Source organism: Camelus ferus, chromosome 13 (genome assembly GCF_009834535.1).
Source record: "Camelus ferus isolate YT-003-E chromosome 13, BCGSAC_Cfer_1.0, whole genome shotgun sequence".
NCBI lineage: Eukaryota > Metazoa > Chordata > Mammalia > Artiodactyla > Camelidae > Camelus > Camelus ferus.
The window spans coordinates 46,342,001-46,355,917 of record NC_045708.1 but is presented as its reverse complement, the minus strand read 5'-3'; the positions used below and the strand labels follow the sequence as shown (position 1 = coordinate 46,355,917).

General features: G+C 34.6%; 1 protein-coding gene across 4 annotated transcripts in view; it reads right to left on the bottom strand.

Annotated features, from left to right (window-relative positions):
- The window catches only part of ATG4C (autophagy related 4C cysteine peptidase), a 70,358-nt gene that overhangs the window by 4,363 nt on the left and 52,078 nt on the right, over positions 1-13,917 (bottom strand). For all 4 annotated transcript variants that reach the window (XM_032494459.1, XM_006181282.3, XM_032494460.1 and 1 more), the window contains one exon: positions 9,717-9,836. In XM_032494459.1, coding sequence (XP_032350350.1) covers positions 9,717-9,836 — 120 coding nt within the window. The remainder of the gene's footprint in view (positions 1-9,716; positions 9,837-13,917) is intronic.

The window sequence follows — 13,917 nt, the reverse complement described above, 5'->3', positions numbered from 1 at the left end:
AATGAAGCAATTTCTTCCATCATAAAAGCTGGCAATTGTGAGTAGGAACAGAAGGAGAACCAGGAGATGGATGCTTCTCCCCAGCCACAACTGTTCCCACTACCTCTGCCACCAGACACGTCCAATCAGGCCCCATGCACAGCAGCCTACACACCTGTGTGGTCTCTACTGACCACAGTGGAGCTACATGTGTAGGGGTTACGTTCTAAAGTCAGCCCTTAATGTGAAAATCAAATATAGACAAAATCAATACAGTCAAAATTACCTACAAAAAGCCTTTCATTGCTTAAAAGGTGTTAATGCCTAGTTCTGTGTATACAACCCTGTTCAGTAACCTGTATAAATTGTACAATACAGTATAGTATATAGCAATGTACATTATATAATAAAGAGTACACATGGACAAATATTCTTGTTTTTTTATTACAGTTCATGTCACTGAACTGAAGTAAGTTAAATGTGCACGTGATGCTGACTCCACTAGTCGCTCCTCATTACTCAATCTTAAATCCTTGTAACTGAACTTTTAGCCCTTACTATATTACTGAAAATACTCTTCTAGTCCTCAAGTAAAAAGGCCTTTTATCAGTTTCTATTCTCTTTATATTTCTACAGCAATCAGCATTGCTGAGCATTTCTTCCTTAAAATATTCACTTTCCTTGATTTCTATAATATTTTACTTTTCTCCTTGTATTTTCTGAATTATTTTTTCTTTACCTCTTTCTTTGAGCCCACTTCTTCCTGCATTCCAAAGTACAGATATTAATCAATTATGGATCCTTTACCTTCTCTGTATATTCTAAATCCTCTCTCTTAAAAATATTAGCCACTCTCAGTTTCAACCATTTTGTCTGTTAGGCTTTCTTGTCATTCATGTTTTATGGATAAGGTAACTGAAATGTTGAGTGGCTAGGGGACCTGTACAAGGCCACACAGCTAGTAACTGACAGAGCCAAGACATAGGCTTAAGCAGTCTGGTTCCATATAACCTTTATACTATACCACCCCTAACAGTAAGTGGAGACGTTGCACTATCAACTCAAATTGATCCTTCCAAAATAAAATGATCATTTCTCCCTCCCCAAATTAGCTCCCTTCCAGACTTCTCTATTACTATCATTGGTAACATCATTTATATAAGTTAGGAATGTTTTTGTCACCAAATAAGAAAAATAAAATAAAAAACAACCATTAGCAATGGCTCTGAGTAACGGGAATTGTTTTTCCACACAACAAAAAGTCTGACGTGGCTAGCTTTGGTTAACTGATGATGATCAGTTTCTGTAATTCCCTTGGCCTTCCCCTCATGATCACATGGACTGCTGAGTCTCCTCCAGGTGTTGAATCAGCATTCAAGGCGGCGGCAGGTGAATTTAAGCAGGGTGGCAGCACTGCACCCATAGCCTACTTCATCCGAGAGCAAAAGCCTCCCAGACACTCCCAGCACACAGTCACTTATATTTCACTGGCCAAACTGTACTTAAATACAAGGCACACTAAGAAAATGAGTATTTGGGTGGGCACATTGTCACCTCAGACAAAATCAGGATTCTCTTGACAAAAAAGGAGAGATGGATATTAAACAGGTAACCAGTGGTATTTACACACCATTCAGAGAGGAGTGCTATGATAAAAAATAAAACAGGGTAATGTGGTGAGGAAGGACTGAAAGGCTTTTGTAGGTTCTGTGGTCAGAAAAGGCCAAGCTGAGAGCTGAATGACAATAGGGAGTCAGACATAAATGTTCTGGGAGAAGAGCTGCTCCAGGCAGAAAACCCAGCGAGCACAAAGGACGTGGGACGCCAGCACACTTAGCATGTCCAAGACAGAAAGGAAGCCAGTGTGGTTAAGGGTAGAAGAAAAGAGGAAAGTGGAACACAAGAGCCAGATCGCACAGGCCCTTCTTAGTCACATGAACAAGCGATTTGGCTTCACTGTTCCCTTAAACATTCCAGCATAAACATCCCATAACATTCTACCTTGCTGTTTCTGCTCACGATGTTTCTATCACCCAGCTGTCCTTCATACTTCCCTTCAGATTGTACAAACTCTGTCAGACCTTAAAATTCCAGCACAAGTTCCACTGATAAGTATCTCAGTCCACAATGATTACACCTTTCTCCAAAGTCCTACAGATTTGTCAAGTATGGTGTAAGTATTACAAACATGGACTATGGACCTTAGACAGTTGCAGTTCAAAACTTGGCTGATACTTACAAACTATGTGACGCTGGGCAAGTTACTTAACCAGACTGCCTCATTTTCCTAAGCTATAAAGTATCAGTATCGATAGTATCTACCTCACAGCTGTTATGAGGATTAAATCATCTAATATATGTAAAGTACTGAGGATCACCTGGCGTCTATCATGTTTGCTGTTGTCATTATTATATTAGACTTCAGGCATTTATTTAATATTAGATCATTAAATACATTCTTTTATAGTCATTTGTCTTTAATATCCATTTCATATCTTCCCAACTAAATAAGTCCCTGAAGATGTTAAAAGAAATCAAGAGCTCCTATCATTAAATCTCAGAAGTAAAAAAGACCTATGAAGGAAAAATATCCCTCAGTTTCACATGAAGAATATAGAACTAGAAGGAGGGGAAATATCATCATGAACATAAACCTGAAACACTAAAGTGTTTACAAAAAGACATTTACCAAAATAGCAATGGGTATGGGAAACTGTGTACCACTGGAGGAAAGGGGAACGTTTGTGCTAGAAGAGGAAGCAAACTTATTTTCTGACTCTATGAGACTAAGAAAGAAAAGTTACATGGAGGCTGATTTCAAGTCAATATAAGAAAAGCTTTTTTTTTTTTTTAAACAATAAAGCTCTGTCCAAAAACTGAAACTGAAGAGACTTCTAAGGAAAATAATCAGTTCGCCATTACCTGAAATAAAGATCAGACAGTCAACTGTCCAGACCGTGGATTGAAGCATAAGCAGAAGACTGCACAGAACAGGACTTATGAGTACAGACTCCCAAGTTAAAACGTCTGAGGTCTAAACTACCATTTCTTAGTTGGGAACCTTTGTGAAAATGACTGAACCTCTCTCAGTATAAGATTCCTCATCTGTACAATGGAGATAACAGTGCCTACCTCAGAAGGTTTGTGTAGATTAAATAAAATAATGTATATAAAGTGCTTATTTAGCACAGTATCTGATATAGGGGTAAGGACTCAAGAAATGTTAGCTTTGCATTGAATTTAAGCTCTAACATATGTTGGATTTCAAGGATTCAGTGGCTGTAATATAAATTTGTTCCATAGCTAGAGGACAACTGGCCATGTGCAAACATTTTTTCCTGTATTGATTAAACGATTAATTACCTAAGACATTTTTATTCGACATTCTCTGGCTTCAAACATTAGCATTATTATATGGTGGTAAGTTTATCATTGAATAGGAGTATTTCATTTGATAATAATCATTCGGCTGAGAACAAGTGAAAAGAAAAGGAGGAAAAGGAGGTTATGAGACAAGATAAAATAATCTACATCAGACAGCAGAGCAGATACAATGTGAGTTCAGTGGCTGGGAAGGAGATGTGTTGGCAAGATACCTACGAGAGGTGAGCAAGTTCACCCTTGCTCTTAGAGAACTTGGAGAGGAACAGTACATAAAGGTGCAGAAACAGGGATGAGACACTAAACTGAAAACAATGAAGCTGATTAAAAGCTTATATATAAGCCTCATTTCCCAGGTCCCTCCTCACAAGCAATACCCCTCTTTGCTCCCCACTGGCCATCCAAACACAAAAATATCAAGATTTATTCATTAGAAAAATCAAATACAGATATGGACTCTAATATGCCAGGCACAGTGATGACTCCAAAAGCTGAGGGAATAAGTGACAGTCTAAAATACTAAACTGTAAGGCCCTCAGCATCCTTCACACTTCCTGCTCCTGGAGCATCAGCAGGCAGTGTACATTGCACAGAGATGGCAGTACTTTGAAAAAATAAAACGACTCTAGAGAAAAGATTACAGCTTAGTAACATTTAGGGGTCACCTAGTAAAAAGGAAGGCTCATCACCCAATCACCCTGGTACAAAAGTCACCAGCTACGAAGCCATACTCAAACACACAGAACTTCCACTAGCTCTTTAGTGCCCCGCTCTTAAGTACAAACAGACACAGACAATCACCAGTCATTTGGGGGGAAGCATCAAACAGAAAACTGGAAGATTAAAACAAAAAACAGAAACAAAACAAAAGATAAAAAGGATCCCTAAGGAACATAAAAAGCAAAAGAAATGAAAGAAAATTTCAAAATTATTATTTTCCTTGGGGAGAACAGGAGTGAATACATCCATAAAAAAAAAAAAAAAGAAAGAATGCTATGAAAAATGATAAAAACATAAGTAACTCCTAGAAATGTAAATATCACAATTGAAATTTGAGAACAATAGAAGAGTTAGAAGCTAGAGTGGAGAATCTATCCTAATACAAAAAGATAAAGACATGGAAAATACAAGGAAAAAATACAGGAAAATTAGAGAAGCAATTCAGATGATCCAACAACTGTATAGTAAGAATTCCAGAAAGAAAGAATGAAGAAAACAAAAGAGAGGAAATAATATTTTTTTAATTTTAAGAAAACTTCTCAGAATGGAAGGAAATAGGACAATCAAGGAAAAAGAATGCAAACCAGACACATAATGAAATTTCATAATACTAGGAATAAATAATAATAGCTATCAAGTTATATAGTGCCTACTATAAACTCAGCACTAATCTCATAATCCTTTAGTCTTCATAATGATGCTGCAGAGAGAGGCAGCTCTTATTATTTTCATTCCATGAGAAAACTGATGTACAGAGAGGTTAAGCAATGTGGCCAAGGATACACAGCAATGAGATGAAGCAATAAAAGTTCAAACCCGAAAACTTTCAAAGAGAAAAATGTTTACATTCAGAGGGAAAGAATTCAGAATGGCATTAAACTTCTCAACAGCAACACTAAATGCTAGAAGGGAGCAGAGCAATGTCTCTGAAGTTTGGGGGTGGGGGGAATTATTTTCAACATCGAATTCTATACTGTTAAATTATCGATAAACTAAAAGATAAAGATGGTCAGACATGCAAGAATTCAAAAACTTTATCATCTGTGCATCCTTTTCTTAGGAAGGTACTAGAAACTATGCTTCAGCAAAAGGGAATAAACTAAGCAGAGATTCAGATGACAGGGGATCCAATTCAGAAAAGTAGCATGAGGAAGTTCCAAATGGACGATTCTGCATTAGGTCTCGGGAACAGTGAAGACTGGAGCAAACAGAAAACTGAGAGAGCAAAGTCTCCAGAAAAGGAAGGAAAGAAGAAAAAGGACAGATTTTCTTATATTTATATTCATGAAAAATTTGCTGCTCGGTATCTGACAATGAAAATGGTGGTGAAAATTTAGAAAAATATCAGTAGGTACAAAGAAAACTAAGGAAATAAAAAGGGGAGAGGTAGCATTAACTCCAAGAAAATAAAGGTTAGAGGAAAAAGAAATGTAAGCATAGCACACTATGGGATGAGTGAACAACACTATGGAGGTATATTAACGTAAACACTGAGTAGTAATTTACCCAAACTCTGCAGGAGGACACTGAGAAATGGGGTGAACGGGTATGAGAAGAGAGCTAATCCTCAAATGTGGTAAGATCGAACTAATACATAATGGAAATAATATCTAAAACAGACAAATTCAAGAAATGGCAGAATAAGCATAAAAATCTTAAGCATTAGAAATGTCAGGGTAAAAACCTAAAGAAACTATGTCTGAGGAGGCACTCTGGACTGAGGAGTAACACAGCAAAGGATTCCTGTTTTTCAGCATAAGACTTACTGCAATTTTACTTTTTAAGATATGTGTATGTATTACTTTGATAAGAATGAAGATTAATTTTTGGCTCCAACATATTTGAGTTATGTCATAATAGACTATTATAAAGGAAGATAAAGCACACAGCAATTCAAGGTAAATACAATAGAAGAAATAGGTGAAAGTATCCTGGATTTGCTACATTAATTCAATCACCGTGCTCCTTGCTAATTTATAAGTAAGACAAACTTAGACAGTCTCTTTAATTCATTCCTTCATTCAACAAATATTTATTGAAGTCCTACAATGTGACAGGCATTTCTAGGCACTGGAGACACAATAATATACAAAACCAACAAACATCCCTGCCTTTATCGAGATTACATTCCAGTGGAGTAGAAATATGACAAATGTATTAAATGAGCATAATGTGTTTATATATGATACAGCATGTATATACACATACTTGTGTGTGTGTGTGTACTTACATGAATGTGCTAAGGAGGAAAATAAAACAAGGAAAGAGAGAAATAACAAATGTATAAAGGGTGGCCAGGGAATCCTTAAAGGTGACGTTTGAGCAAAAGCCTGAAAGAAGTGAGGAAGGGAACCATGAGCGTATCTGTGAGAAGAGAATTGCAGGAACAGGAAAACAACAGAATCCTTGAAACAGAAGGGCATTTCCAAGAGGCTACTGTAGGTTGTCTGGTGTTTTGATGTTGAGTATACATGCAACGCAGTGTTCTTGGCAGTACTATTTACAACTGCCGAGATATGGAAGCAACCTAAGTGTCCATCAATAGATGAATGGATAAAGAAGATGTGGTATATGGAATACTACCCAGCCATAAATAAGAATAAAGTTTTGCTATCTGCTGTAACATGATAGAGTTGGAGGGCATTATGCTAAGAGAAGTAAGTCAGACAGAGAAAGACAAATACTGTATATCACTTATATGTGGAATCTAAAAAGTAACAAACTAGTGAATAGAACAAAAAAAAGAGCAGATTCACAGATACAGAGAACAAACTAGTGGTTACCAGTGGGGAGAGGGACAGGGGAGGGGCAGTAGAGGTGTAGGGGATTAGAAGGTACAAACTATTAGGTATAAAATAAGCTACAAGGATAAATTGTACAACATGGAGAATGTAGCCAACATTTTATAACCATAAATGGAGTATAACCTTTAAAGTTGTGAATCACTACATTGTATACTTGTAATTTACATAATATACATCAACTATAGTTCAATTTTTTAAAAGTTTAGATTAAAAAAATATAGTATATTATAAAATGTACTACTATTCAGCAGTTTAAATGAATAAGTTAAATCAACATGAACAGCTAAAATCTCTAAGTCACTAGCAAATGAAAAAAGCAAGCTGCAGAAGGATATAAAAACTTTTACCTCAATATATAATTAATGAAAAGTTCAAGAACTTACAAAACAGTATGTGTTGTTTATGGGTATACCTCTAGGGATTCTGATACAGGCAGTCAGAAGATAGAAAGCCTGCCCTATATGTATCCAAGGCACCTAACAAATTGGACTATTTGCCATTCTCTAGATAAGCTCTATTTTTTTCTTTTCCAATACCTTTCCTCTTGGTATTTCCTCTGCTTGAACAAGTACTCACCCACCTCCCTGAGCCAACAGAAATTAAGCCTGCACTTTAGGGCCAATATTAAATACCACCATCACAATAAAAAACTTCGACTTGGATATGATCTCTCTCTCATTTTAACACCCTTCCTTCCCCTATAAATTTATTTCTATTTCTCTATGGATGCTTATCACATTCAATGTAATACATGTTTATCTGTCTTATTCTACCTCCTGAACTATAAATGCTACTTGAGGGCAAAAGCAAGGATTATGGCTTGGTCATTTTATTCTTTCAACATGATAGTTATTCAGATATTTGCTGGATTGAGCTCTGCTATACACTGAATTAATTAAACAATTTTTATTAACATTTAAAAATCATATAGTATAAGCATGGGAATATCCATTCATATAGCACTACAAATTAAACATGAGAATCTAGACTACCTGGCCTCATTTACAAAATGAGAAAACTGAAAATCTATCCTACGTAAAAACAAATAATTTAAGATGTTTTAATTTTTTTTAAAAAGTAACAGTTTAACTACAAATGCCAATTTCAGTTTTTAAGGAGGAAAACCGCTTAACTTACAATCTTCCAAACAAAAGTAAATGATCAAGTTATTAATTGATAAAGTGAGTTTTTGATCCTGCTACAAAAACCTATTAACTTAAGAACAGTACAATTAAAGCAAAGGTAATTGACTCTGGCAAAATTCTCAGTACTTCCAAATGGTATTTCAATATGGTTTCTCTTTGCTTTAATATTTCATATTACTTGAATGCATCAAGAGCAATAATTCCTAACTATCTTTCCAGTGTAAAAGCTATAACTATTACTATAAAAAACCACAAAAGCTATGTTTTTAATCAGAAAATATCAACATGTAACTGACTTGTGAACTTTTTTCAATTTGGTAGTAATAATTTGGCTTGTTTCCATTCAGAAACAGAAGTAGACTATTTTATTGTTCTAAACACACTAACTTTAACCCAGGTAGAAAATAAACAAATGGAAACAGAAATGGGACTTTTTAAAGGAAAATGTTCATCAACATCAACCTGTATCACAATATCATCTGTGTTTGTGTATTTTAGCACACACATGATATTTAATAAAGACAGAGAATTGTCAAACTGAAATACACAAATGTATATACTAATTTCAAGTAATAAAAGAGGAGGAAAATGAAGCATACATATTTTCTTATGTTCGCTTGGACTTTCAGGCTGAAGAGGAGAGTGAAAAGACAACTGTGAGAAATGAGGAATAAGGAAAGGTTCTCACATATCTCATTTTATCCTCTCCTCATTCATTTTTCTGTCATGTTCCTGTTAAATTTCCTCTTTTACATGGCAGGTCAAGTAAACTAAACTTAAGCTTATATGAAACTTTCTATTTAACTTTTTCATTCTATTCTTACATTGTAAAAAGAAAATTTCAACCCACTATGTCCATTTTCCTGAATAAAATTAATTGGAAGTAAAGCAGTAATAAGGCATACTATTATATCTGAGCTTGTTGAAAATTCCCCAAAATGATTCTAGTATTGGTTTTACTTACTATAAAGGGATAACCTATGACTATTCATACTAATAAAGAGAGTTATTCAATTATGCTTACTTCCTAAATAAGTAATCTTTTTTATTTTCTAAAGTACTAAATATAGACAGACCTTAAAGCCCTCTAAATGTTTTAGCAGTACTCAAGGACCAGAAAAATGCAGAAGTTTAAAGGTAATAAGAGAAGTTAAATAAACCTATTTCAAAGATCCTATAAGTAGAACAGATCAGATTAATAAAGCTTATTGGAAGGTAACAACACAGCTCATTGTTAAAGCAGTTCTGAGAAATCCAAAAATACCATTTCTCTTTAAAAAAATCAAAGAAGCACTTGGACTAACAAGAAATAATGCGCAATTTGGCTTGATCAAATACTTCATTAATTTTTTTCTACCCCCTAAGGTATTGCCCTTTTAAAATTCTCTTCAAATAAAATATAACCTAATTGCTTGCACATGGCTAAAGTTTGCAGCGATTTTTACTTCAACAGTGCCACCTAGTGGAGCAGTCAATACTTTCAACTGGTCAGTAGGTTAAGGTTTCATTAGCCTCAGGAATCCCCAAATAGTTGTATTTTCTGGTTCACAATATCCCTAATAATATTAACATTCAAGGGGAAATTTTTAAAGTATCATAATTTATACATTTTTGTCTTCTGATAGGCTATCTCGATTAAGAATTAGGTCGTTTATAAATATTATTATAATATTTAAAATAAAAGTACCTTAGTGATTTCTTCAGAAGCTCGTTTGAAGTCCTGAACATTTCGACAGTAAAATCCTACCGTACAGCTAGGATCCATTTTTCGAAATGACATCTTTTTGGGAGAAGGGCAGTGGAATGTCTGCAATTTTAAAAGTTCTTTAGGATTAATTTAGTTTTATTCGATGGACTTAAGTATATACAAAAACATTACTTAATTCAAAATTTGCTCTCTAGCTTTTCTCCAAACTATACACATGCTTTCAAATGGTGTTTTAGTCTATCCTATGCAGATGATCCTTTCCAATCTCCAAAGCTGTAAAACATGAGAGCCAACATTGTGTATAATCAATTCACCAAATCTCCACCTTACGCAACATCAGTGCCATTCTGCAAAAGAAAGCAAGTGTGTCAAAAGTGGCGTGCATTTCTACGACTTGCAGAAGGGAGGAAAAAATGCATCTCTGAAAAAGACATGAATATGCTAATACTGGTTTAGAAGTTAGAATAGAATGTCAAGTTAGCCATTTCTATAAAAGTGCAATTAAGTCTGGTTAAAGTTTTTAACATTTATAAACCTTTTCATAAGAATACCAAGACTTTGTAAACAAATACACAAGTTCATGAAAATGTTCCACAAGGATACAAAAAGAGGTCAACTTGAGAGTTTAAGCAATTGACACAATTAGTGCATAATGCGTATTTTCCCAACCCACTCTTCTCCTGTGCTTTACCTCCAGTTCTTGTTTAGTCCCATACAGGATACAGGTGAAAACTATTCTATAGTCCTTGCCCTCCTCCTTACCAGTCCTCCTGTTCCTTAGTTCACTTTTCTCAAGCGGTCACAGTGCCAAAGATATAAACGGGCTGTGGAGGCTGCTCTAGACCCTCCGCTCTTGCTAATACGCTGTGACTATTAGCAGAGTCTGGGATCTTTAAAGAGAATGCAAAAGTAGGAAAAGGGCAGAATATAAAGCTAATAATTCCAATCTTTTTTTCATCATCACTACATTCTAGTACTTTATTTACAAAAAAATTTTTTTAACTGTTGGACTGCTCAGATACCCATCATTAATAAAAACTCATGGATGCTACTGTCATTTTTTGTATGTATAAAAAAAGATGTTTATGTAAAAAAAGGAGGGCCATAAATATATATATTCATATGTATTCATATTTGCATAAGGATATACAAAAATTAACAAGTTTACAGGAGAGGGAGAAAACTGAGCAGATGGGGAATTCTTCATTGTATATTTTGTATTTTTGAATTAAAGAACAAGACCAAGAAATAATCTAGGCTGGATCTGAACTCATGAACTTAAAATTTCCCTACAGTTAATGCCTAAGACTAACGGATTTCAACTTGAAACTATGAAAATGCAGAAAAATATAGGCATTCATATTCATATTCATGGTAAATCCATCAAAATCGCTCTTTTCTCGCCCCCTACATGCTAGTGATCCAACTAATATCCCATATTATCATCAGAGGATATATAAAATGAGTACATTCAAGCTGCTTTCTTTCCCTTACGTATAACTCAGTCACATATAAATTCAAGCCCAACATCATGCTAGTAAACATAGACCAAACAAATGTGCTTTCAAAATTATGACTTTTATGAAATGCTTAGTTAACACTTACTTTATAGTGAGATCTAGGTCATATTTGCAAAAAAAAAAAAATTATTCTACATACAAGTTATCTAAAAAATGTAATTTGTCCAACCCTTTCAAAGCTAATAATAAGGAATGTTTATTTAGTTTTTGCTACTTGGGGATAAGGAAGGGGGGTCAAAGTTTGTACGATCCAATAGACTCACCTACCTGGGTGCCCTAAATCATATTAAAGCATTGATTAAAGTATTTATGTAAGAACCATTAAGACTAAACCAGAATAGGCTTATTGCTGTTTCACTGTGTTGCTTCAATCATCATAGATAATAATGACAAACACTAAATAGTTAATCATGGTTGTTTTGGAACCTGCAAAGAACTTTTTAAATTATTCATAGAAACACAGATATAAATCTTTGATGACTGAAAACTGAAACTGCTATTGGGTGTCACTACATGAGTACTAGGACTCACACTGCAGGAGAGGCATTTTACACCATTTAAGTTATATTCTTTTGTTCACCTAAGAAGACTCCAGAATCAAACCACCATCAATCTATAATTCAGAATTATTTCTGTGTACTGTAGGATATGTTAGACTTTAAAATATTTTTCCAAGTGGCATTACACAGCTATGTTCACTTTGTGATAATTCTCTGAGCTATGCACTTAGATTTCTAATTTAAAAATTCTGATGATTGGTAAAAATAGCAGTGTCTACTTCACAGAAAACACATTTTAGCAAGTATTCACTGGATACACTTCTGTGACAATGAAATTTCTAAAAAATGGGCCACAATGACTCAATTCCCATTTATTTCATTTTTTAATACATTATTTGTTTGCTGCCTCAACAAATTTAGTTATTAGGCACCTACTAAATGCTAGGCACTGCTCTAGGCTTATTATCTGGAATAGTGGATTCTATTACCTAAACATACAAAGAACACTAAAACAAATACTTTAAGTGTAGGTGTGCTTTCTTGGTGATTTAGATAAAGCTTCCTAAGATAATTAATCAGAGAATACACCCCTACTAAAAACCACCTCCCACTAACTGCAGTGCACATGTGTAATTCATAAAGGGTACATCTTTCACTGATGAATTCACTCATCTATCTAATCACATCACATCATTCTAATAGCTTTAACGCCACTATCCTCTGAATTACCAGGATAGATTAAAATAGTCACCACTGCATGAACCTCCTAAAACCTAAAGCTTAGAACTGGGGGCCCAGGAATCAGAAGAGACTAACATAGCTGTTAATAAGGCTTTTCTTAGCTTATTAATAGAATATTGATATTAAGTTAATACAATATTACCTAAAAAATGTAACAGCATCAGTATTTGTAAAGAGTTAGAATCAGTCATTCTGAAAGTATATCATATATAAACAAAGCAACAGTCTCTGGTTTAAGAAATCTTAACTTATTAAATATATATATATATACACACACACATACATACATGCATATACACACACACATACATTATAAATATGTATAAGAAAATGTATATCCACTAGTCCTCTCATCCCAACAACTGAAACTCTGCTCTGTCCTAACCACTGACAATGGGAACCCACAGTTCAATATACCCCAACTGCTAAAGCCCATCTTAAACCACTTTCTTTGTATCCCAATAAATAAGAATAAATGCTTCTGTGCATTTAAGAAGTTACCTAATTTCACCAAATTTTACTTTACAAAGTCTCTTAAAATCAATTCTTCTTTTCCACTCTCACTACACCCCACTTCAAGCTTTTACTGACTCACTGGTGAAGTGTTGCAAGGTCTTCCAACAATGAGCTGCAACATTCCTAACATCGATCATGTAGACATAACCAGGATATTCACTGACCTGGCATCTTTGTAGCATCTCTCAAAATAGCAGGGGAATAGTCTCTTTCTATTAGCCAAAATAATCAACACTAATAATCTTTTAATTTGCCTGTTTTAGACAATACTAGAACACTATGGACAAATTTCCATCTGAATCTCAAGTATCTACTTTTTTAAGGAGTCAATTTGACACACATACATTGGAAATAAACTTAGACATAGAAATCAGTGCAACAAGACCACAATGCAGCAGAAAGAGAGTTACAGTGTGGTTCGCACAGCACAATTCTACAGTGCCTCCCACATTATCAATGTCAACTAGAAATAGTCATTAAGGTTTAAATGCAAGATACTATAAGGGAAGAAAGTAGAAAGCAAAGCTAATCTCTGGCCTCAAGATGCTTGTACTTCACTTGAGGTAATAATCTACAAACATGCTAGGCTGTTTTATAGTACATTCTAAATTATACATCCTTTAGAACCAGCTTTTAATCTTGCAGTTTATCCATTTTCATGATTCACCTCTTAAATACTTTTTAGGTATTAATATTAGCTAGCAAGCTATTACTAAAACAAAGTACTAAATCACATTTCCAACTTGTCAAGCTCTTGAGAATTAGTGATCCATGCCACTCAAGTGATTAAAATTATTTTAAAAGTCTGTAGAAGCATCAACCGGGAAAACAAGGACCCAAATCATGTAATAACCACTTGTTTCACTGGCACACTCTCAAAATTTTCTGAATTAAAATACTGCA